The sequence below is a fragment of the Scyliorhinus torazame genome, chromosome 9, assembly GCF_047496885.1.
Source record: "Scyliorhinus torazame isolate Kashiwa2021f chromosome 9, sScyTor2.1, whole genome shotgun sequence".
Taxonomy (NCBI): Eukaryota; Metazoa; Chordata; class Chondrichthyes; order Carcharhiniformes; family Scyliorhinidae; genus Scyliorhinus; species Scyliorhinus torazame.
In genome coordinates, this window is record NC_092715.1 from 214,099,138 (window position 1) to 214,125,384 (window position 26,247).

Here is a 26,247-nt window from a genome sequence, read left to right on the forward strand (position 1 = left end):
TACAATCTTGTTTGAACCGATACTTAAGTGTCCTTTAAGACGCTTCTAACTTCTTTTCTTTGCTAAATGCCCATACATTGTCCGGTGTCTCAAAGTAAAAATGCCAGTTTTTGTGCGTAACCCACAACCGCGCTGGATACAGCATCCTGAATTTCACTCCCTTCTTGAAGAGGATCCCCTTCATCCGATTGAACTCAGCACGTCTCTTGGCCAGCTCCGCTCCCAGGTCCTGATAGATGTGCACCTCGCTGTTCTCCCATTTGCTGCTCCGCTCTTTCTTGGCCCACCGTAAGAAGAGTTCTTTGTCCGGAAAACAGTAGAAACGCACCACCATGGCCCTCGGCGGGTCATTCACCTTGGGCTTCCTTGCGAGGGTTCGATGCTCTCCGTCCACTTCCAGGGGCCGAGAGAACACCTCGGTCCCCATCAGTGTCTCCAGCATGCCCGCCACATATGCTCCCGCGTTCGACCCCTCAATTCCTTCAGGGAGGTCAACAATCCTTAAGTTCGGCCTCCTGGACCTGTTCCCCAGGTCCTCCAGCTTCTCCTGCGTTCTCTTGTGGCGATCGTCTAACACCTCCATCAAGTGCTCCAGCATGGTTAGATAGTCCTCCTGGCTGGATAACTTCAGTTCAATCTTTTGTATCGCTTTCCCTTGGGCCGCCTGATTCAATACCATTTGATCAACCCCTGCCTTGATCGGGTCCAATGTTTCATTTTTCAGCTCAGCGAAACAGTCCTTAAAGAACTTCATCTGCTGCTCCTTAGACCACTGAGCCACCGCTCCCTGGTCCTGACCCTCCGCCATGCTGCGCCGCGGTACCAGCTCCGACTGCTTCACTCTATCAGGGCTGAGTCTTCTCACACGGCCACTTCTAGTCCAATTAGCCATACATCGGAGAGGGAATTCTTCTTAATGTTGTCCACTTCACCGATCTATCCCATAAAGCCAGAGTAAAATCGGGAAAAAAGGTCCAAAAGTCCGTTCCAGGCGGGAGCTATCGAATGTGCGACCTACTCCTCCATAGCCGCCACCGGAAGTGATTCCCCCTCCTTTTACACGTCACCCAGCTACCTTCATTTTTAGGAGTAACTACATACCTGTAGCTTCTATCTATAACCGACTCTGCCTCCCGAATGATCCTCAGTTCATCCAGCTCCAGTTCCCTAACACGGTCTTTGAGGAGCTGGAGATGGGTGCACTTCCCGCAGGTGAACTCAGCAGGGCCACTGACTATGTATCTCACCTTGAACATCCTGCAGGAGGAACATTGCACTGCCCTCTGTGCCATCCCTTCCATTTATCCACTTGACAATTACAGAGAGAAAAAAAAGCTTACCTCATTTTCACACTCCCGCAGGTGGTGGTGGAAGGGTGGAGAGGGGAAAAGGAAAGAAAAGCTTACCTCACCAACTCACCACACAGTCTTTTTTTTTGGTTAGAGGAGGATGGGTGGGAGACACTACCTGTGTAATGTCTCGGGTTTAGCCACTGCCTCATATTAGTTCTAGAAACTCACCCGACAGCAGCTTTCCACAATTCACTCCCCGCAACAGCCGATCAGCGTTGCCGCTCTGCCACCCTCTGCAGGGTGCAAGAGCTGGTGCAGACTCGATGGGCCGAATGGCCTCCTTCTGCACTGTAAATTCTATGATATGATAAGGATCTTCTATCTCCAGACCAGCTTTGAAGCTTCCAGTCATCATTCATGTCCCACCAATCATCCTGGAACACCACGATGTGCAGGTAGACATCCTTCTGGTCATTCTCCAGCCTCCAACAGTAACCCTTGAGCTCATAATGATTGTTGTGAACATTTCTGCACTCCTACCCGAACCTACCACTGTAGATGTCCCCATGCCCATGTCATGTGGACCTCAGCCCTCCCCATTTTGAGGACATGTGCACGTTCGAGTGGGCAGCATGGTAGCATTGTGGATAGCACAATTGCTTCACAGCTCCAGGATCCCAGGTTCGATTCTGGCTTGGGTCACTGTCTGTGCGGAGTCTGCACATTCTCCCCGTGTGTGCGTGGGTTGCCTCCGGGTGCTCCGGTTTCCTCCCACAGTCCAAAGATGTGCAGGTTAGGTGGATTGGCCATGATAAATTGCCCTTAGTGTCCAAAATTGCCCTTAGTGTTGGGTTGGGTTATGGGGATGGGGTGGGGGTGTTGACCTTGGGTAGGGTGCTCTTTCCAAGAACCGGTGCAGACTCGATGGGCCGAATGGCCTCCTTCTGCACTGTAAATTCTATGATCACATCCAGAAGCAAACCACCCCTGTGAACAGGAGCTCAGAGTACACCCACTCCTTATTACCTTTTCATTTTTACAGGGTTCAACTGCCTCCCCTCACCATGACTATCCCATCAACAATCCAGTACTGAGCAAACACCCCCAGGACCACGGTGTGCAAGGCATTAACCATGCTCTGCATTCCATGGTGTTCACAACCCCCGTTGAGCGGACAGGCCTTTCTTCTCCCTGGACTGGGACCATGTGTGTGCCATACATATAGCCCTGTAGCATGGTCCACAAAGCCCCAGGGCTGCTTTTAATCTCTCACCCCAACCATTTGGCCTCAGTCCCAGGCCCATGATTGTCTGACACTTGTCCCTCTGCTTCATTCAAGACTCAACCCCTACCCCACACTGCCCCAACCCCAGAGTCTGGAGTCTATGTGTACCCCTACCCTCCTCCCCACCCCAGAGTCTTGAGTCTCTGTGTACCCCTACCCTCCTCCCCACCCCAGAGTCTTGAGTCTCTGTGTACCCTTATCCTCTGTACACTAACCCCCTTCCTGCCCCTTGATCTAGAGTCTGTGTGCTCCCGCTCCCTCTTGTGCCATACTCACCCTCTCAATCCCTCTTCCAGGTTTGTGAACACCCCGTTATGTCGGGCTTCAGCTTCCCTCCCCTCCATCCCCTCTTCCTAATACCCCAGTCGGCCTGTCATTCCCACCACTTGCCTGTTCCCTTCATCTTCATGTCTCTACCGACTCACCAATCCCCATCACCATCTCCATGCTGGGCTCTGTTGGTAGAATACAGCACTGCCTGCACGCCACAGCATCCGATGCCAACAGTCCCGTGCGTGCGTCCCACAGTACTCAGTGCAAACAGCCATTCTTGCATAAGGGAGCAGCTTTAGCAGGGGTGACAAGTTGGAGCAGTGCTGTGCAGGTATGCTTTCAATTTTGCATGCACCTCTAAGTAAGGAGTGAAGTGAAGGTTGACAGGTGCACACCACCTAAACCCAGTCGTGAATCCGACTGGTCTAATTTCTCACTGGCATGGCACATAATTAGAAGGGAGGACGCAATTGAAGCGATTTGCGTTTTTAATGAGCGTTCATTACGTTGATGCATGCAAATAGGGTTCCGGACATGTCATTGGGAAAATTGACCCGCCATTAGGCTGCCATAAAAGTGCCGAGCAGGAAACTGGTTTTCCTGCCTTACTTCGAATTTTCTGCTCCCGACCTCCATGACTCCTGCCATTACCAATTTGACTGAGTTTCGAGGCAAAGCATGGGGCTACTGCACTGTTCGGAAGTAATGCACTTACATGGCTGTTGTAACTCTCTGTGAGGTTTGGCACAATGATCTCAGTGTGTCCTTTCGTACCCATAGTTCCTGAATCTAGAAGAGGACACTGATTTGATACACATCGACTGTAAATGAAAAGATAGAGAGTCAAATGTTAACTAAATAAACAACTGTTGTTCAGGTAAAGTTAGTGTAATTCTTAGAGACATAAATTACACGAATTCATACAAGCTAGACAAAACTTGCATCTAGCAGAATTTACACATAAGCAGGTAATTTATCCCACTTAAATAAATCAAATTATTTTACATAAAATCTATAGCATTAATTGATTAGTAGTCTAATATTTCAGAAGATGGTAGTGAGCTGTCTTCTTGAATCACTGAGGTCCACATGGGGTTGGTACACCAACAGTGCTGCTCAGGAGGCAGCTCCAGGATTTTGACCCAGCTACAGTGAAGAGACAGCGATGTTCCACATCAGGATGGTCTGTGGCGAGGAGAGGAACTTGCAGCTGGTGGTGTCCCCACACATCTGCTGCCCTTGTCCTTCTAGGTGTCAATATCTTATTAATTACATTGTTGAGGTTTAATGGCATTGGCATAAAAAAGTAACAACATAGAAAATAGGGAGTAGGAAATTTGGCCCTTCGAGCCTGCTCCACCATTCAACATGGCTGATCCTCGATCTCAACAACAGACTCCCGGGCTCTCCCCATAACCCTCAACACCTTTACAATCCAGAAATCTATCCATTTCCTTCTTAAATATATTCAGTGACTTGACCTCTCCACAGCCTTCTGTGGTATAGAATTCCGAAGGTTCACAACCTCTCTCAAGAAGTTTCTCTTGATCTCACTCCTAAATGGCCTAACCCATAAACCCATATGCTGAGACTGTGATTCCTTGCTCTAGACCTCCAGCCAGAGGAAACAATATTGCTGCATCCAGTCTGTCCAGCCGTCAGAATCTAATATGGTTCAATTAGATCCCCTCTCATTCTTTGAAATTCCAATGAATATAAGCCCATTTGACCCAATCACTCCTCATATGGGCAATCCTGCCATCCCAGGAATCAGTCTGGTGAATCTTCGCGGCATTCCCTCGGTTTCCTTTCTTAGATCAGGAGACCAAAACTGCACACAATATTCCAGGTGTGGTCACACCAAGGCCCTGTACAGATGCAGTAAGACATCCTTGCTCCCAAGGGGCGGCACGGTGGCACAGTGGTTAGCACTGCTGCCCCATAGCACCAGGGACCCGGGTTCTATTCCAGCCTCGGGTGGCTGTGTGGAGTTTGCACTTCCACCCCGTGGCTGCGTGGGTTTCCGCCAGGTGCTCCAGTTTCCTCCCATAGTTCAGATGTGCAGGTTAAGTGGATTGGTCATGATAAATTGCCCCTTGGTGTCCAAAAAGATTAGGTTGGGGTTACGGGGATAGGGTTGAGGTGTGAGCTTAAGGAGGGTGCTCTTTCCAAGCGTCGGTGCAGACTCGATGGGCCAAATGGCCTCCTTCTGCACTGTAAATTCTATGATTCTATGTACTCAAGTCCTCTTGCAATGAAATTCAACATACCAATTGCCTTCTTAATTACTTGCTATAAGTGTATGCTTGCTTTCAGTGACTGGTGTACTAGGACACCCAGGTCCCTTTGTACATCAACCTTTCCCAATCCATCACCATTTAAATAATGCTCTGCCATTCTGTTTCTCCATCCAGAGTGATAACTTCATATTTATCCCCATTATACTGCATCTGCCATGTATTTGCCCACTGATTCAACATGTATAAATAACCTAGAAGTCGCTTAACATCCTCCTGACTAAGCACATTCCCACCAAGTTTCACGTTGTCAGCAAACTTGGAATATTACTTTTGGTTCCCTCATCCAAATAATTGATCTATATTGTGAATAGCTTGTGCCCAAGCACTGAACCCCATGTGCCCCCACTAGTCACCGCTTGCCACTTTAAAAAGGACCCATTTATTCCTACTCTGTTTCCTGTCTGCTAACCAATTCTCAATCCGTGTCAATATATTACCCCCAATCCCATATACTTAATTTTGCACAGATTCTCAATTTTCACCAAAAACATAGAATCTTGGTCCCAAAAGATTGGCAAAACCACCCCTTCCCTGAATTCCCAAATAATATAGATACAATGTAGCTTATTCATTTACTATAAACCAGTGATAAGGATGGCAATTTTCAGTTCCTTTGGTTGTTATAAAAAGCAATTTTAAAATCTTAGGACATGTGAGCTCAGTTCATTTCACATAAAATTGCTTGATCATCAGTAAATCAATGTTAGTTGGGTGTCAAATCCACTCAAAGACATTACCCCTTTTATCCTGTCTACATTCATCCATTACCTGTCAACATATCTCCTTGCTTCCACGTTATCCAGTGCGGTGATCACAACATCTATTTGGCTGTAAAAGCTATCACTATAAATGTTTTCTGTAGATGGACACACTTTGTTCAGATGAGAGTCGATTTTTATCTGGGGATTAATCATCAAGGTGGCTGAAGCAGCTGTGTAGCTCTTTGGTTTCTGACAAGGAAACAGAGGACACAGATTAATGTTATAAGGAAAGCACTGAACACACTCGTAAACTGACAGAAGGTTGATCACTACAGGACTGCAACTCCTTGATTGAGTTTAACATCAAAACTGCAGTGGAGCTAGAATCTCAATGTGCTGGGGACCTGCTCTCCTCATTTCACAGGAGTTTTCAATGGCAGGGCAGGGTTACCATTTCAACATTTATTGGACAGCCCCAACTACAGGCTGGGCAAAAAGATTCAAGCACAAGGTGCTGCTCCCAACACTCATTAGGTGAGACCGCACCTTGAGAACTGTGTACAGTTTTAGTCTCCTCATCAAAGGAAGGGTATAGATGGACTGCAAGGGAGCCTCACCAGATTAATCCCTGGGATGATAGGATTGTCAATTGAGGAAATTGAACCTGTATTCTCTGGAGTTTAGAAAAATGAGAGATGATCTTCTTGAAACACAAAATTCTTACAGGACAGATGTGGAATGGCTGGTTCCCCTTACTGGTGAGTCTAGAACCAGGGCACTGTCTTCAAATAAGGACAGTAAGAAGTCTTACAACACCAGGTTAAAGTCCAACAGGAGTTCAAATAAGGAGCAGACCATTTAAGACTGAGGTGAGGATGAATTTCTTCACTCAAGGGTGAATCTTTGAAATTCTCTACCCCAGAGGGCTGTGGAAACTCAATCATTGACCATGTTCAAGATGAAAATCGATAAGAGATTTCTGGATACTAATAACATCAACAGATAATGAGGAAAAATGGCAGAGAGGTAGATGATTATCAATGATCTATCTGAATGACAGAGCAGGCTCAACGGACCAAATTGCTGACTTTTATCTTCCTATTACAGAGAGTAAGTAGCTGCAAATTACATGGACAGTGGACATTAGGCCTATTTTAAAAAGGACTGATTTCACTGGCATCACCCACGCTCTGCTGATGCGTTTCAAACAAAGTCTCAGGCCCAGGCACCCCAATAGGCCCCCCACCTGCCATCCCACAGTCATAAATAGTATTTTCCCAGTATCCCAGTCGCTCAGCAGAGGAGGTCTGAACTCCTGTTGGTTTCTTAAAGTATGATTGGCAATTTCTAAAGGTCTTGAGAAGATGGTGGTATATTGCTTCTTGAACCACTGCTGTCCATGTGATGTAGGAACACCCACAGTGTTGTCAGGAAGGGAGTTCCAGGATTTTGAGCCACGTTAAGATGGTGTGTGGCTGGGAAGAGAATTTGCAGGTGATGTTCCCATGCATGTGCTGCCCTCGCCCTTCCAGGTCACAGGTTTGGAAGGTGTTGCTGAATGAGCCTTGGTGAGTTGCTGCAGTGCATCTTGTAGATGGTACACACGGCTGCCACTGTGTGTCGGTGGTGGGGGGAGTGGATGTTGAAGGTAGTGGATGGGGTGCCAATCAAGCAGGTTGTTTTGCCCTAGATGGTGTTCAGCTTTTGTTGCTGGAGCTGCACTCATCCAGGCAAGCAGTGAGTAATCACACTCCTTGACTTGTGCCTTGTAGATGGTGGACAGGTTTTGGGGTGTCAAGAGGTGAGTTTCTCTCCGCAGGATTCCCAGCCTCCGATCTGCTCTTATAGCCACAGTATTTGTATGGCTAGTGCAGTTCAGTTTCTGGTCAATGCTAACACCCTAGGATGTTAATGGTAGGGGATTCAGCGATGGCAATTACATTCGATTGTTAAGGGACTGATGGTTAGATTTGTTCTTGCTTGAGATGATGACTGCCTGTCACTTGTGTGGCACGAATGTAACTTGCCTCTCATCAACCCAAACTCAAATATTCTCCAGATCTTGCTTCAACTGGACACGCTGTGCTTCAACATTTGAGGAGTTGTGAACAGTGCTGAATATTGTGCAATTGTCCGTAACATCCTCACTTCTGAGCTTATGATGGAAGCAAGATCATTGGTGAAATAGATGAAGCATGCTGGGTCTAGGACACTATCCGGAGGTACTCCTGCAGCAATGTCCTGGGGCGGAGATGATTGACCTCCAACAACATTGAGGAAGCATTCAGCCTTCCTCCACCTCTCCCTTCAAGCCAAGACATGCTCTCTTTCCCACATCACTACCACCTCTCTCCTTCCAGGGTGCCATCAATCCCATCAAGGAAAATTAAGCTATGGCCCACTGTCACTGATTATTCTTTTTAAAAATATATTTTTTCTTTCTTTTTTCCAATTACGGGGCAAATTAGCATGGCCAATCCACCTACTCTGAACATGTTTGGGTTATGGGGGTGAGACCCACACAAATACGGGGCAGTGTGCAAACTCCACCCAGACAGTGACCCGGAGGCGGGATCGAACTTGGGTCCTCAGCAGCATGAGGCTGCAGTGCTAACCACTGTGCCACCGTGCCACCCCGTCACTGATAATTGTTATTAGCTCTCAAGCAGGCTGCTTGTTTACCCTGTTACTGGGCAGAAAATTGATCTAAAAAGTGAATACGGTCCTGTCATTAAATTTATTACGACAACCTGTGCATGGTGACACAGTGGTTGCACTGCTGCCTCACAGCTTCAGGGACGCGGGTTCAATTCCGGCCTCGGGTGACTGTGTGGAGTTTGCACTTTCTCCCCATTTCTACATGGGTTTCCTCCGGGTGCTCCGGTTTCCTCCCACAGACCAAAGATGTGCAGGTTAGGTGGATTGGCCTCACTAAATTGCCCCTTAATGTCCAATAGGTTAGGTGGGGTTACTAGGTTATGGGGATACAGTGGAGACAGGGGCTTAAGTAGGGTGGTGCTCTTTCCAAGGACCGGTGCAGACTAGATGGGCTGAATGGCCTCCTCCTGCACTGTAAATTCTATGTTTCTCAGCCTTGCAGGGTTCTTGTCGTTTTCAGCCTCCCTCACAACCTCCCCAAAAAGGAGGCCAGTGTGTTGACATAATACAGGGAGATTATTCAGTTACCAAATTAATAAATGATTGTATGCAGGGATGTCCAACATTTTTGACTTCCAAGTCTGGCAGAGCTTGCACTGACCAGCTCCAGTTTGTTCATTATAATACCTGTATGTGTCGAGGTCTAAAGAGAAACTGTCTGTTTAGATTGGATTTTTCTATTAAGTCAGGGTCTGTGATGGTTATCTGCAAGGGAAACACACCAAAGGTTAGGTTGTAAGATGAACATTAAACATGCCTGGATTAAATTAACGCTTTCCCCTCCCTACTCTGCTGCAGACTGCAGTATGAACATGATACTGCTTCTCGGCCTTTTGGCTAAGATGAGCGTGAGGTCAGGTGTAATGCCTGGTTGTGGTATGTCTCTCTTGTGGGGTCCATGAATTGGATTCAATTTGAATTGGTTTTTGGAGCAGGCAAGGAGCTGGATTAGGGATTTGCCCCTGTCCACACTCTTGAGCTCTGGCTTTGTAACTCTGATAAAGTAATAAAAGAAAACATGAGTCTGATAAATCCAGTTGAAAAAAGTTATCTGCAGCTAAGTAGTAACATCTAGGTATAATCAAGGGGCTAATTTTGTTTTCAAATGTCGACAGTTATAATTTGGTTGACACTGTTTTCAGGCCCATCTAAACCTTAAATGCAAATAGTACTCAATTCTCCATTATAATCTCATTTACAAGGTTATCCACAACCATGCGCAAACGCAAAACAACTCAGAGATAGTACTAGAGAAGGTAAGGAAGATTGTGGGCAAGCCAGATTTCAACGGTCAGGATCAATTAAAGGGAATTTTCACGATCCAAGGATAAAAATTTAGAAATCTTAGTGCCTTAAAAGATTTCTCAACTCACCAGTGATCTTTCCTAATGCGGAAGGTGTAGGAGATTAAAAGGTTGCAGCCAAGGGAAAGGAAGGTGCAGTCATGTGACAATAGCACAATACCTTGGAGAGGAAAGGTCCTTCTCGAAACATTTTCAGGCTGTGTTACAGACTTTCCACCCAAGCCATCAGGTAGTTGAAAAATGGGGAGGTGCCTTCCCCTGTCCTTCCTACATGAAGGTTGGACATGAGTGTCACACAGCCTTCAGATGTTCAACTGCCAGCTCCCAAATGTCTGGCCGTCTAGTGGAAATTTATTTTATTCCCTTTTCTTCTCATGTACTTAATGATCTGTTGAGCTGCTCGCAAAAAAATACTTTTCACTGTACCTTGGTACACGTGACAATAAACAAATCCATCCCATCCATCCCATCCCAGACTCTTATTGTTCAATTGCTACCTCAAATTTGGACAGATATGTAAATTTGCTGAAAATTCTCAAACTGACCACAAATGGGAAAAATTCTTTCTCATACTGTGTAATACGGATTCATACAGTTCATTATATTTCATGGATTGAAATTTGAGACATAACATTTAGCTGGTTAAATGTTTCATCAAATTGTGCAGAAATTATTGCACAATATAGTCAATTCGGCCCAAATGGCTACATTGTCATTTATATTCCACATCAGCAGTATTCCTTACCCCATGCGCCCATACTTTTCCCTGTTTTTAATTTGCTTCAACTACCTACCCTATTTTTAAATGTTGACAGGATCTCTGCGTCAATCATTAGAGCTAGTAGCACATTCCACGGTCTCATAAACTCTTGTGTAAAATGTTTCCTCCCGTCATTAATCCCTTGGTCAGGAGTTTTGCTAGGGTGGTGACTCTGTAGCAAAGAACTATGTAAGGCCAACTCCACCTCCTCCTGCGAAAGGCTAAGCCTCATGCAGTTTAAAATGGTGCACAGAGCGCACCTAACCTGAACCCGAATGAACAGTGTCTTCCCGGGAGTGGAGGACAAGTGTGAATGGTGCCAGGAATGGCTGGCCAGCCACACCCACATGTTCTGGGCCTGCCTCAGACTTGTCGGGTTCTGGACAGCCTTCTTCGAGGCGATGTCCAAGGTTGTGGGGGTGAGGGTGGAGCCGTGCCCTATAGTAAGTCTTCGGGGTGTCAGACCAGCCAGAACTACATATGGGAAAAGAGGGCCGATGCCCTTGTCTTTGCTTCCTTAATTGCACGCTGGAGAACCCTGCTCGGCTGGCGATCAGCAGTGCCACTCATGGCTGCAGACCAGTCAGAATTTCTACACCTAGAGAAGATCAAAAGCACCATCCGAGGGTCGGACAAGGGCTTCCAAAAAGAGTGGGGGCTATTCATCAGCCTGTTCCAAGAATTGTTCAAAGCCAATAGCGAATAGGAAGGGAGGGGGAACCAATGTGGGAAGACGGGATCACATAGAACAGACAGGAACAAAGGGGGGGGGGGGGCGGGCAGCACGGAAGGAACCCAGGGAAATATCAGGAGGGGACGCGGGAAAAGAGCGAGGTAGGGTGGAGAGCCCCCTCTAACAAAGCCATAGAGGAAACAGCAACAAGCACAAAATAAAAGAAATACTACAACATCCATGGTGGAAGGACACAAAATGGAGCCCCATTAACAAAAGGGAGAGGAGGGGGAAGGGCCGATGAAAGGGGAACATGTAAATTGTACATAGGATCCATCTCATTCTGTAAATATTATGTGTTTTATATATCTAATTGTTAAACTGTTAAAATTGGAAACTTCTAATAAAAATATATACTTTTAAAGTTTCTGCTTTGGGCCTAATCAATGACCCATGAACAAATTGTACTCCGAATTGTGCTTGTTTCGTAAAGTGAATATTTTTGCTCGGGATTTTGTTCACTCATTTCCGTATGAAATGTAGAATCTTCCATGAACCAGCACAATCGGGTAATATTTTGAAACATGGGGCGGGTTTCTCCACTACCCGGCGGGGCAGGGGGTTCCGGCGTAATGGAGTGGCGGGAACCACTCCTGCATCGGGCCTCCCCAAGGGTGCGGAAGTCTGCGCACCTTTAGGGGTCAAGCCCTCACCTTGAGGGGCTAGGCCCGCGCCGGAGTGGTTTGCGCTCCGCCGGCTGGCGGGAAAGGTCTTTGGTGCCACGCCAGCCGGGGCCGAAAGGTCTTCACCGGGCGACGCGGGTCGGCGCATGCGCGGGAGCGTCAGCGGCTGCTGACGTCATCCCCGCGCATGCGCAGGGGAGGGGTCTCTTCCGCCTCTGCCATAGTGAAGACCATGGCGAAGGCAGAAGAAAAAGAGTGCCCCCACGACACAGGCCCGCCCGCGGAACGGTGGGCCCCGATCGCGGGCCAGGCCACCGTGGGGGCACCCCCCGGAGCGCCCCCCCAAGGAACCCGGAGCCTGCCCGCGCCGCCTTGTCCCACCGTTCAAAAGGTGGCACGCTGGCGGGACAGGCATTCCAGCAGCGGGACCTCGGCCCATCGCGGGCCGGAGACTCGGCGGGGGTGGGCCCGCAGACCGGCGTGGTGCGATTCCTGCCCCCGCGCGATTCCCGCCCCCGCCGAATCTCTGGTGGCAGAGACGGCGGGGGAGGGATTCACGCCAGCCCCCGGCGATTCTCCGACCCAGCGTGGGCTCGGAGAATGCCGTTCCTGGTTTTTAAAAAATTGCACTAAAAATATTAATATATTTAAGAGTGGTAACTTGGTATAATTTGATCAACACAGATGAAAATGGGTTTATCGCAAAAAATAAGCATTTATAAATCAGCATCTGGTCCAACATCTGGGATTTAAAAATGTCATGGGATGTGGCGTCGCTGGCAAGGCCAGCATTTATTGCCCATCCCTAATTGCCCATGAGAAGGTACTAGAACTGCTGCAGTCCAAAAGTTAATTTTAAATCGCTGGTAACTGAAGAAAGTGGTGGGCAACCCCAGAAAGAGTTTGGAGGTTTCCGAGTGTGGAAGTAGGAACCCTTGCCTCAGCACTCTGTCGAAGATATCAAAAATGAATAAAACAGAAAAAAGTTCACCAGCCCTCACCACACACTCCCTTTGTCCATCCATGCCAGCCCATACCACCTCATGCTACCCATCATTATGCCCTGTTCCCTCATGCCCCTCCATGCACTGAACACAGAACAAAGAGAAGTACAGCACAGGAACAGGCCCTTCGGCCCTCCAAGCCTGCGCCGACCATGTTGCCCGTCTAAACTAAAATCTTCTACACATCCGGAGTCTGTATCCCTCTATTCCCATCCTAGCCATGTATTTGCCAAGATGTCCCTAAAAGTCACTCTCGTCCCCGTTTCCACCACCTCCTCCAGCAGCGAGTTCCAGGCACCCACTACCCTCGGAGTAAAAAAGACTTGCCTTGTACATCTCCTCTAAACCTTACCGCTCGCACCTTAAACCTATCCCCCTAGTAATTGACCCCTCTACCCTGGGAAAAAGTCTCTGACTATCCACTCTGTCTATGTCCCTCATAATTTTGTAGACCTCTATCAGGTCGCCCCTCATCCTCCTTCGTTCCAGTGAGAATAAACCAAGTTTATTCAACCTCTCCTCATAGCTAATGCCCTCCATACCAGGCAACATCCTGGTAAATCTCTTCTGCACCCTCTCTAAAGCCTCCACATCCTTCTGGTAGTGCGGCGACCAGAATTGAACACTATACTCCACGTGTGGCCTAACTAAAGTTCTATACAGCTGCAACATGACTTTTTATACTCAATGTTCCGGCCAATGAAGGTAAGCATGCCGTATGCTTTCTTGACAACTTTCTCCACCTGTGTTGCCCCTTTCTTTTTTTTTCTTTTTTAAAATATGTTTATTCAGATTTTTCCAACAAAATGTTTAACAAACCCTCCCCCCCCATAACAAAAAGAAAAAAGAACACAAACACAACAATCGAAAATAATACAAAACTTATACATTGAGTTTCCCCCGTATATAGTAACCCCCCCCCATATGACATTCAAAGGTACCCATGGGGAAGCCCCCCCCCCCCCCATCCCACCCAAATACCCCCCTCGAAAGAGACCCCTCCTTCCCCCCCACCCTTGGGTTGCTGCTGCTGCTGACCTCCTCCTAACGCTCCGCGAGATAGTCTAGGAACTGTTGCCACCGCCTTAAGAACCCCTGCACAAACCCTCTCAAGGCAAACTTTATCCTCTCCAGCTTAATGAACCCTGCCATGTCATTTATCCAGGCTTCCACACTGGGGGGCTTCGCGTCCTTCCATAATAGCACGATCCTCCGTCGGGCTACCAGGGACGCAAAGGCCAGGATACCGGCCTCTTTCGCCTCCTGCCTCCCGGCTCACCCGTTACCCCAAATAGTGCCAACCCCCAGCTCGGCTTGACCTGGACTTTCACCACATTGGACATAGTCCTCGCGAAACCTCTCCAGAACCCATCCAGTGCTGGGCACGACCAGAACATGTGGACGTGATTCGCCGGGCTTCCCGAGCACCTCCCACACCTGTCTTCCATCCCAAAGAACCTACTCACCCTCGCCCCTGTCATATGCGCTCTGTGAGTCACCTTAAATTGTATTAGGCTGGGCCTGGCGCAACAGGAAGAGGAACTAACCCTACTCAGGGCATCAGCCCACAGACCCTCATCTATCTCCTCCCCAAGCTCCTCCTCCCACTTGCCCTTTAATTCCTCTACCAAGGCCTCCTCCTCTTCTTTCATCACCTGATAGATCGCCGAAACCTTGCCCTCTCCGACCCAGACACCCGAAATCACCCTGTCCTGAATCCCCTGTGCCGGGTGCAACGGGAATTCCCTCACCTGCCACCTCACAAACGCCCTCACTTGCATATCCCTGAACGCATTTCCCGGGGGTAACCCAAACTTCTCCTCCAGCGCTCCTAGGCTAGCAAACGTCCCATCTATAAACAGGTCCCCCATTCTTCTAATCCCTGCCCGATGCCAGCTACCAAACCCCCCATCCATCCTTCCCGGGACGAACCGATGGTTCTCCCCAATCGTGGACCAAACAGAGGTTCCCACCTCGTCCCTATGCCATCTCCACTGCCCCCAAATCTTCAATGTTGCCGCCACCACTGGACTCGTGGTGTACCTTGTCGGCGAGAGCGGCAGCGGTGCCGTCACCAGCGCCCTCAGGCTCGTGCCCCTGCAGGACGCCATCTCCAACTTCTTCCACACCGCCCCCCTTCTCCCTCTATTACCCACTTTTGGATCATCGCCACGTTGGCTGCTCAATAATAGCCGCACAGATTCGGCAGCGCCAGCCCTCCCCTGTCCCTGCTACGTTCCAGAAACACCCGCTTTGCCCTCGGGGTCTTATTTGCCCACACGAAACCAATGATGCTCCTACCTACCCATTTTAAAAAAGCCTTGGTAATCATAATGGGAAGGCACTGGAACACCAAGATAAACCGCGGGAGGACCATCATTTTAACCGACTGTACCCTGCCCGCTAGCGAGAGTGGCAGCACATCCCATCTTTTGAAATCCTCCTCCATCTGCTCCACAAACCGCGTCAAATTGATGTGCTCAGTTCTGTACAGCTCCTCATAGAAGTCCTTGAATACCTCATTTACTCTCACCGCACTCCGCACCGTATTCCCCCCACTATCCTTAACTCCACCTATCTCCCTCGCTGCCTCCCTCTTACGAAGCTAGCATGCCAGCATCCGGCTCGCCTTCTCCCCATACTCGCACGTCACCCCCTGTGCTTTCCTCCACTGTGCCTCTGCTTTCCCTGTGGTCAACAGGTCAAACTCCGTCTGGAGGCTTCGCCGCTCCCTGAGTAGTCCCTCCTCGTGGGTCTCTGCATATCTCCTGTCCACCCTTAAGATCTCCCGCACCAACCTCTCCCTCTCCCTGCCCTCTCTCTTCTCCCTGTGGGCCCTGATGGAGATCAACTCTCCCCTGACCACCGCCTTCAACGCCTCCCAGACTACCCCCACCTGCACCTCTCCGTTGTCATTGGCCTCCAAATATCTCTCGATGCACCCCCACACCCTCACGCACACCTCCTCATCCGCCAATAATCCCACATCAAGACGCCACAGCGGGCGCTGATCCCTCTCTTCTCCTAACTCCAGCTCCACCCAGTGCAGGGCGTGGTGCGAGATGGCTATGGCCGAATACTCCGTTCCCTCCACTTTCGGGATTAGCGCCCTACTCAAAACAAAGAAATCTATCCGGGAGTAGGCTCTATGTACATTGGAAAAGAATGAGAATTCCCTGGCCAGGGGCCTGGCAAACCTCCATGCATCCACTCCCCCCACCTGGTCCATAAACCCCCTTAGCACCTTGGCCGCAGCTGGCCTCTTCCCCGTCTTGGACCTAGAGCGGTCCAATGCTGGATCCAGCACCGTGTTGAAATCCCCCCCCATTATCAAGCTTCCTACCTCCAGGTCCGGAATCCGACCCAGCATGCGCTTCATAAATCCGGCATCATCACAGTTCGGGGCGTATACGTTTACCAGTACCACCCGCACCCCCTGCAACCTACCGCTCACCATCACGTATCGACCTCCATTATCCACTACAATATTCTTTGCCTCAAACGACACCCGCTTCCCCACCAGTATTGCAACCCCTCTGTTCTTCGCATCCAGCCCCGAATGGAATACCTGTCCTACCCATCCCTTTCTCAGCCTGACCTGATCTGCCACCTTCAAATTTGTCTCCTGAAGCATGACCACGTCAGCCTTCAGTCCCTTTAAGTGCGCGAACACTCCCTCTCAACCGGCCCATTCAGGCCCCTCACATTCCAAGTTATCAGCCGGATTGGGGGGCTGCTCACCCACCCCCCCCGACTAGCCATCTCCTTTTCTAGGCCAGTCACGTGCCCGTGCCTCCCGCACCCTCCAGTCCCCCAGATGGCGGACCCCCGCCCCGACCACCTCTCCTATTTCCAGTTCCCCTTTGGCCAATGCAGCAGCAACCCGATACCACCCCCCCCCCCGCTAGATCCATATCTAGCTCTTTTGCTCCCCCCATAACACTCCCGTAAGTCAGCTGACTCCTGCTGACCCCGGCCTCTCCCGCCTTCCCATCAACCCCCCCCGTGTGGGAATCCCCCCTCCCCCTCCTCCCTGGCAGTCAGTGTGCGCTCCTCTCCAGTACCGCCCCCCCTCCCTCCGTCCTTCCCTAGCGCGGGAAAAAGCCCACGCTTTCCTGAGCTGGCCCCGCCCCCTCTGGCGCAGCTCGTTTTGCGGCCTTAGCTCAATTCCCCATCCCCGAGCCGAGCCTCCCTCCAACACCGATGCCCCCACTCTCCCACATTCGCCCCATCAAATCCCTTCACCCATCCCCATCCAGCACCCAACCAAGGGAACATGCCCCACACGTAGTTAAAACCATATATACAACAAACATCCCCCCCACAACAACAAACCCTCAAATTTGAGTCCAACTTTTCAGTCTGTATAAAGCTCCAACCCTCCTCAGGCGTTTCAAAATAGTGGTGCCGATCCTGGAATGTGATCCACAATCGCGCTGGCTGCAGCATACTGAACTTCACTCCCTTCCGATGGAGCACCGCCTTAGCCCGATTAAAGCCAGCTCTCTTCTTGGCCACCTCTGCACTCCAGTCCTGGTAGATTTGGATCTCCGTTTTCTCCCACCTGCTGCTCCGCTCTTTCTTGGCCCATCTCAAGACACACTCTCTGTCCATAAAGCGGTGAAACCTCACCACTACAGCCCTTGGCGGCTCACTGGCCTTGGGTCTCCTTGCCAGGACCCGGTGTGCCCCATCTAGCTCCAGGGGCCTCGGGAAGGCTCCCGCACCCATCAGCGAATTGAGCATCATGCTCACATATGCCCCGGCATCAGGCCCCTCCACTTCTTCAGGGAGACCCAGAATCCGAAGATTCTTCCTCCTTGACCTATTCTCCAGGTCCTCAAATCTTTCTGCCCACCTCTTGTGCAGCGCCTCGTGTGCCTCCACCTTCACCGCCAGGCCCACGATCTCGCCCTCGTTCTCCGAGGCTTTTTGCCGCACCTCACGGATCGCCGCCCCCTGGGCCTCCACTAGCTTCTCAATCGCCGCCTTCATTGGCGCCAGCATTTCGGTTTTCAGCTCCTCAAAGCAGCGTTTAAGAAACCCCTGCTGCTCCTGTGACCACTGCGCCCATGCTGCTTGGTCTCCACCCGCCGCCATCTTGCTTTTTCTCCCTCTCACTTTTCGCTGCTCCAAGATCCCTTTTTTCACCGCTCCACTCCTGGTCCAATCCATACACTGTCGGGGGGACCTTGCTGTCACCTTCCCACACTGGAACCGTCGAACAAGTGCCGTTGGGGCCCTCTAGAGAGCCCAAAAGTCAGTTCCCGGCAGGAGCTGCCGAACGTGCGACCTATCCAGGCATGGCCGCAACCGGAAGTTCTGTTGCCCCTTTCATTGACCTGTGGACCTGTACACCTTGATCTCTCTGACTTTCAATACTCTTGAGGGTTCTACCATTCACTGTATATTCCCTACCTGTATTAGACCTTCCAAAATGCATTACCTCACATTTGTCCGGATTAAACTCCATCTGCCATCTCTTAGCCCAAGTCTCCAAACGATCTAAATCCAGCTGTATCCTCTGACAGTCCTCATCGCTATCCGCAATTCCACCAACTTTGTGTAGTCCGCAAACTTACTAATCAGACCAGTTACATTTTCCTCCAAATCATTTATATATACTACAAAGGTCCTAGCACTGAACCCTGCGCAACACTAGTCACAGCCCTCCAATCAGAAATGCACCCTTCCATTGCTACTCTCTGCCTTCTATGACGTAGCCAGTTCTGTATCCATCTTGCCAGCTCACCTCTGATCCTGTGTGACTTCACCTTTTGTACCAGTATGCCATGAGGGACCTTGTCAAAGGCCTTACTGAAGTCCATATAGACAACATCCACTGCCCTATCTGCATCACTCATCTTTGTGACCTCCTTGAAAAACTCTATCAAGCTAGTGGGACACGACCTCCCCTTCACAAAACCCTGCTGCCTCTCGCTAATACGTCCACTTGCTTCCAAATGGGAGTAGATCCTGTCTCGAAGAATTCTCTCCAGTAATTTCCCTACCACTGATGTAAGGCTCACCGACCTGTAGTTCCGTGGATTATCCTTGCTACCCTTCTTAAACAAAGGAACAACATTGGCTATTCTCCAGTCCGCCGGGACATCACCTGAAGTCAGTGAGGATCCAAAGATTTCTGTCAAGGCCTCAGGAATTTCCTCTCTTGCCTCCTTCAGTATTCTGGGGTAGATCCCATCAGGCCCTGGGGACTTATCCACCTTAATATTTTTCAAATGCCCAACACCTCGCGTTTTTGGATCTCAATGTGACACTGGCTATCTACACACCCTTCTCCAGATTCGACATCCACCAATTCCTTCTACTTTGGTGCAAAGTATTCATTTAGTACCTCACCCATTTCCTCTGACTCCACACATAGATTCCCTCCACTGTCCTTCGGTGGGCCAACCCTTTCCCTGGCTACCCTCTTGCTTTTTATGTACGCGTAAAAAGCCTTGGGATTGCTCAAGCCCTTTATAATTCCTATCCCAACCAATGCCTCTACCACCTGCAACGTCCTTCATAGCCCACATGTCAATTTAGTGTCAACTCATGAAAACCCATGCCTTCCACCACCACTCTTTCCTTACACCTACCATGCCAACTTACTCAGAATACACCAGGGGTCGACCTCAGGACTCCACGCTGAGATTAAATGAAGTTCTTAAGTGCCTACTGATGGAATCACTATTTTAAAAAACACTCATTGATTTTATTTTTCTTTTGTTAAATAAATTTAGAGTACGCAATTATCTTTTTTTCCCCAATTAAGGGGAAATTTAGCATGGCCAATCCACCTACCCTGCATATCTTTGGGTTGTGGGGATGAGACCCATGCAGACATGGGGAGAATGTGCGAACTCCACACAACAGTGACCCGAGCCAGGATCGAACACGGGTCCTCAGCGCCGTGAGGCAGCAGTGCTAACCACTGTGCCACTGCACACTCATTGATAAAAACTTTCTGAAATGAATCTAATTTTGCATATAAAGTAATCATTACTAACCCTTCCACCATCGCCTTAATCATCCAACTGTTGGTATTTTGACTGGCTTACAAGACAATAGCAACATTTGATACAACTACTTCACCAATCGATTGGGGAAAAAATACATACCATTCCTCTTTCATGGCCCGTGCTAACACCAAGCAAAGCAAAATTCTTAAGCATTTCACAGCCAATTGCACCACATCCAACCTGAAAGGAAACAGCAAGTTTTTTTCTTTTATACATTAGGATTCCACATATGGTGCATTTAAACAATTAAATAATTGTACAATTGCCATTAAACAATTTTAACATCATGTCTTACAAGCACAATTCAAAAATTAATTGGAAACACATGCATTTTTTAAATCAATCACGTCCATTTAGAACCCATTGCCCACATTTCAGGCATACAAAATTGGGATTAAAAAAATTAAATGTGTTTGCCTAAAATTGTCATTGGCAAATACATGAATTATTATACAAAGTGTTTGATTTCACCTTGTTGGCACATTTTTCCATTAATAAGGCTTAAATTATCAAATTCTACTGTACGCTTGGGGTTGAAAAGTCTTAATTTGTATGTTTTAATGGGTTGTTTTTGAGAATATCAGGGTTAAGTTAAGATAGACTTAAAGTGGACATCTCTTAAGTATCAAAGCTGCGATTTAGCTTTAAGAACACGTGGGCCCTTTGAGAGCGAACTGAAATTATAACTAGGGCATTCCATGAAAACCCATGCCTTCCACCACCACTCTCCTTACACCTGTGCAGATGCAGTAAGACATCCTTGCTCCTGAGGGGCGGCACGGTGGCACAGCGGTTAGCACTGCTGCCTCACAGTGCCAGGGCCTGGATCAATTCTCGGCTTGGGTCACTGTCTGAGTGGAGTTTGCACGTTCTCCCCGTGTCGGCGTGGGTTTCCTCCGGGTGCTCCGGTTTCCTCCCACAGTCCAAAAATGTGCAGGTTAGGTGGATTGGCTATGATAAATTGCCCTAGTGTCCAAAAATGATTAGGTGGGATTACTGGGTTACACGGATAGGGTGGAGTTATGGGCTTAAGTAGGGTGTTCTTTCCAAGGACTGGTGCAGACTAGATGGGCCGAATGGCCTCCTTCTGCACTGTAAATGAATGTGAAATGTTAAGTATCAATCATTATTGTCCAATAAACCTTGTTGGCTTGCACTCTAACTTAGTAATTGTCCTTTTTGCCAATATGGTTATTTCTCAAAAATAATTTTCTTACTCTGGGGTTTAGTATAGAGTCCAAGTTCCTACAAAATGGTAAAGCTAATCAGAGTAAAGTGACACATACGGGCCACAATTTAGAGAATCTACAAACACTAACATAATTGTAATGGTTACACATCACAAAACAATTTGGTTGAACTGAATTCTTAGTTCACTGGAAATAGATGTTGGTTCAAAACAGGGACCATGAAGCTCTGACAGTACTTTTAGTTTATGGAACTGATTGAACGTACTCTACGAGAGAGCCTAGATAGTAAATATTTGCCAGTTGTTCTGGGGCTGTCCGACTCCCAAACCATGGGTAAAGTCAGTCCTAATATCTCAATCTATTCAGGGGCACAAAGCCTGTTTTTACTGGATTGTTTTTATTGGCTATGTTAGCAGTCAGGCACAGCTTCCTGATCTAAGACACGGTTATGAAATATATCCTAAATGGAACCATTGTGCATAAAATGTGTGCAATGTGGAGACAGCCTGAATTTTGCAGTAGTAAGTAATAATGAAATCATCAATGTTCACTGTCATTACTCCTCAAACTGAGAGTAACTTTTGGAATCTGCATGTACAGTTAAACACTAGAGTCCAAATGTTGCTTTCTATGATTCTAAGCTTCTCTAGAGGATGTGCTTATGGTCCCCCCGGTCTCTCTCCCCCCCCCCCTCCCCCTCCCCTCCCCCCTCCCCCCCCCCCCTCAAAGAATGTAATCAATGAGAAACTTTTGAAATGAGACAGAACTTCCACTCTTATACTCTTAGCTTGCTGTAAAAACCCTAGTCTCAGCAATTGGACCCATAAAACTAATCAATTGTTGTAAAAATCCAAATGGTTCACTGATGTCCTTTAGGAGAGGGAACCTGCCATCCTTAACTGGTCATGTCCACATGCGACCCCAGACCCACAGCAGTATGGTTGACTCTTAACTGCTCTCTGTACTGGCACAGCAAGCCATTAGGTTCAAGGGAACAACAATGAGCAGATGAGCAACAAATGCTGGCGTTGCCAGCAACACCTATTTCCCACGAAAAAAAAAACACTTTCAGAAGTAAAGAGGTAATTTTATTGCTTTGGCCTAGGACAATATTCATAAAAGACACTTACTATGAAAACATTGAGGTTGCTGATTTTTTGACACATCGATTCTCCAATACACGCACGTAGAGCATCATATCGATCACCTCTGTATGAAAACACAGATTATGTATGAAAACACAGCTTATGTATGAAAACACAGCTTATGTATAATTAGTATTCACTAACCCCAGAAACAGGGGGACACAGTAATATTAATGGGAAGCAGGTACACTCCAGGAGGTGAAAAACTACAACAAATAAAAAGAATGTTTTAACTGCAACCTTAAATAAAAGAAACAGAAAAAGATAGGATGGGAAAGGGAACAAAGAAATGCTTGTGTTTATATAGCATAGTTTACGATTTCAGGACATCTCACAGCACCTTACAATGAGGCACCTTTTTGAAGCATAATCGCTGCTGCAATGTAGCAAACACTACTGCCAATTTGCACATCGAAAGTCTCAAAATAGCAGTGAAGAAATAATCCGATTTAGTAATGTTGGTTGATAGCTAGCTACACCAAGTAGAATTCCCTTGCTTTTCTTCAAATAATGCCTCTGCCCGAGGGAACAGATGTGGTCTCAGGTTAAAGTTTCATCCACAGGAGGAGATCTGATAGTGCAACACAAACCTTAGTGCTCTACTGAAGGAAGGACTAGATTTTGTGCTCAGAACTCTAAAAATGGGACATAAACCCACAAGTTTCTGATTCAGGGATGAGAATGCGATCACTGAACCAAGGCTGGCACTTATTAGTCACATTGTTTAAGAAGCAGCTGCATTCTGTCAGCTTTCAGGTATTAAGATTTTTAAACCTTCTTTCATGGGATGTGGGTGTCGCAGGCAAGGCCGGCATTTGTTGCCCGTCCCTAATTGCCCTTGAACTGAATGGCATTTTAAGAATCAATGGTATTGCTGTGGATCTGGAGTCACATGTAGGCCAGACCACGAAAGGGTGCAGATTTCCTTCCCTAAAGGACATTAGCGAACCAGATGGTCTTTTACGATAAGCAACAATGGTTTCATGATCATTATTAGACCTTAATTCCAGATTTTTTTATTGAATTCAAATTTCACCATCTGCTGTGGCAGGTTCGAACCCTGGTCACAACAGCATTACCCTGGGTATCTGGATTACCAGCCCAGTGACAATACCACTACGCCACCGACTCCCCCCAGGCAGATCACAAACTGATTAATTGCAAGTGACAATTCAAGTATGGGTAGTTCAGCTTTGCAGTTTTATTTTTAATCATTCTGCTACAGGCAATAAGCCCTGAACATAAAATCCCAGACCTCCTCATCCCCCAAACATGGTCTCCAGCCATAGTACCTTCTAACGGTTAACAGGAGGTTTAATCACAACATTATATGACAAGATTCAGACTTTACTCAGCATTCCCCGAGTTGGTAATTATGAAAAAACAAGGTTGAACACGAGATCGGAAAAAATTGCCATGACTCTGGTTCCAATCTTCCAGCATTCAGCAGCAACTTGTTATCTCGGTTCCATTGTTTCAGGTGATAGGTGAACTTTAGTTGTCCTCCAGGAAGACATACAGGGATACATTTTCTCATTTGCTCAACTTACAAACAACAGATCTTTCTCACCTTGGTTGGAACTGTTCAATTCTAGTATCTTCAAGAGCCTGAAGAATCTCCATCACATCAAAATATAACTAAAAACAAAAGAAAGATACTGTTCTGTAAAGCAATAAAATTCCTTAAAATTCTTTGAAAAAAAAACTCTTGAATTCAAACTCACCCATTGGTGAAGAGGAGAAAATTTGCCTGTTAGGGCCTTCAGGACCTCCTGGCTGATGATTCCACCAAACGCAGCAGTGAGAGGGGCCAAACATCCTCTTGCTGTCTTTGAAAGCCACTTAACAATCTCTTGATTTACAACAGCCTGTAATACACAAGAATACATGCAGGCAACAAATAAATATATTCATGCTAACTCTTCCAAATATGAAGACATTGGAGTAAAAGCAATGCTGGGGATTTGAAATAAAGCAGAAAATGCTGGAAAAACTCAACAGGTCTACCAGCATCTGTGGAAAGAGAAACAAAACTAACATTTGAGTTAAATGTGACGCTTTTTCAGAGCCACTTAAATTTGGCAAAAAGATCAGGTTCAATTTTACTTTGTCTAAGCATTAGCTGGGTAACAAGGCCTGCCTGTTGCTTGTAAACATTTTGTATTCTTTCATGAGATGTTGGCGTTGCTGACTAGGCCAGCATTTATTGCCCATCCCCATTGCCCTTGAGAAACTGATAGTGAGCCAATGTAAAGATGCACTTTCAGAGGATCCATAAGTAAACACAAAAATGATTTATTAATAAGAATTGTTCAGCAGCCTCATTGCTGCAACTTGCTCCCTGCATGTCCCCTTGCCCAAGAGAACCCCACCTCCTGGGGTGAATCCCTACTCTCAGTCACCATTAGTCCTCCAGGCCAGGTGATCCTTACTTTGCTATGTTGCCCTGTGACAATGGGAAGATTTTAGGAATATTGGATTCTAAGTGTTGAGTAATTTAAGGGTTAAAAGCCTGGGGTTAGAATGTGTTTGACTGCAGTGGTCATGTTTTTAAAAAAATAAATCTGTTTTGCAAGGCCTGGGTGTTTTTAGCAGCCTTAAGGCAAAATTGACAAAGGAATGTGTTTTTCAGTCTAGGCTAATGGACTGTGGTTTGACATGGGAAAGTCACTGGGGAGTTAAAGTGCTTTGCAGCCTGTATAGCTAATTTGTTTTTCCGCTTGCGGAGATGAGGCCATTGTTGGGTGGAGCTAAGGAAGGCAGAGAGACATTTTGAAAGCATTAGAGAGGCAGTTGGTGGAGAAACTTTAGAGAGAGGAGTTGAATTCTGATCTGCCTGATGCGGAGTCCACAATTCTCCCACAGTAAGATAGATTGAGAGCTGTATGTTATTTTCTTGTTGTTGAATGAGAAATTGAGAGTAGTGTTTAAGGTGTAAATTTTAAGCTGTTATTGTTGGGTGTGAAGTTAACAAAGTTTAATATTGCAGTCATAATAAAGTTTTGTTTAAAAAATAACCAAGCCCCACTTCTTCATGCAATCACTCTTGGTTCAAATCATTCTTCTGCACAGTCTTTCAAATAAACTAAAATATTGGGATTTTGGGCCAGTATCCTAGCCACTGTTGGGGTCTGCTCTAGGATCATAATAGCCCTTAAAAGGGGTAATCACCACTGACGCCTTCTTGAACCACTGCAATCCATGTGGTGTAGGTACATCCACAGAGCTGTTAGGAAGGGAGTTCTAGGATTGCGACCCAGTGATAGTGAAGGAACTGTGATATAGTTCCAATTCATTGTAGTATGTGGCTTCAAGGCGGACTTTCAGGTGGTGATGTTCCCATGCATCTGCTGCCATGGTCCTATCAAGTGGTAGAGGTCATGGGTTTGGAAGGTGTTGTCAGAGTAAACTGAATAGGAAAAGATTGAAAGAGAGCAAATATAAACTGTTTCAAGAAAGGACAGAGAGATCAGGGAACTAGAGGCCAGTTATCCTGATATCAATAATAGGAATAGTGTTAGAATCTATTATTTAGTCATGATAACAGCACTTAGATAATCATAATATGGTCAGACAAAATCAACTGTGTTTTTTTATTCTTTCACAGGATGACTGTGTCACTGGCAAAGCCAGCAATTGCTGCCCATCTCTAATTGCCCAGGAGACATTGGTGGTGAGCTGCCCTTCTTGAACCACTGCAGTCCCTCTGGTGTAGATACATTCATAATGCTATGAGGGAACACCAGGATTTTCATCCACTGAGTGAACAAGTCAGAATGGTGTATAGCTTGGAGGTGAACTTGGTGGTGGTATTCCCTTGCATCTGCTGCCCTTATCACCTCGTCCATCTAGGTGGTAGAAGGTTTCGAAGCAGCCTTAGTGATTTACTGCAGTTCATCTTGTGGATGGTAGGCATTACTGCCACTATGTCAAGTGGTGGAGGGAATGAATGTT

General features: G+C 47.3%; 1 protein-coding gene across 3 annotated transcripts in view; it reads right to left on the bottom strand.

Moving 5' to 3' along the window:
- The window catches only part of uba6 (ubiquitin like modifier activating enzyme 6), a 294,389-nt gene that overhangs the window by 90,645 nt on the left and 177,497 nt on the right, over window positions 1-26,247 (bottom strand). For all 3 annotated transcript variants that reach the window (XM_072517066.1, XM_072517065.1, XM_072517064.1), the window contains 7 exons: window positions 24,018-24,161; window positions 23,864-23,931; window positions 22,279-22,357; window positions 20,058-20,138; window positions 9,137-9,214; window positions 5,919-6,100; window positions 3,566-3,671 (listed from right to left, as the gene is read on the bottom strand). In XM_072517066.1, the coding sequence (XP_072373167.1) occupies window positions 3,566-3,671; window positions 5,919-6,100; window positions 9,137-9,214; window positions 20,058-20,138; window positions 22,279-22,357; window positions 23,864-23,931; window positions 24,018-24,161 (738 nt within the window). The remainder of the gene's footprint in view (window positions 1-3,565; window positions 3,672-5,918; window positions 6,101-9,136; window positions 9,215-20,057; window positions 20,139-22,278; window positions 22,358-23,863; window positions 23,932-24,017; window positions 24,162-26,247) is intronic.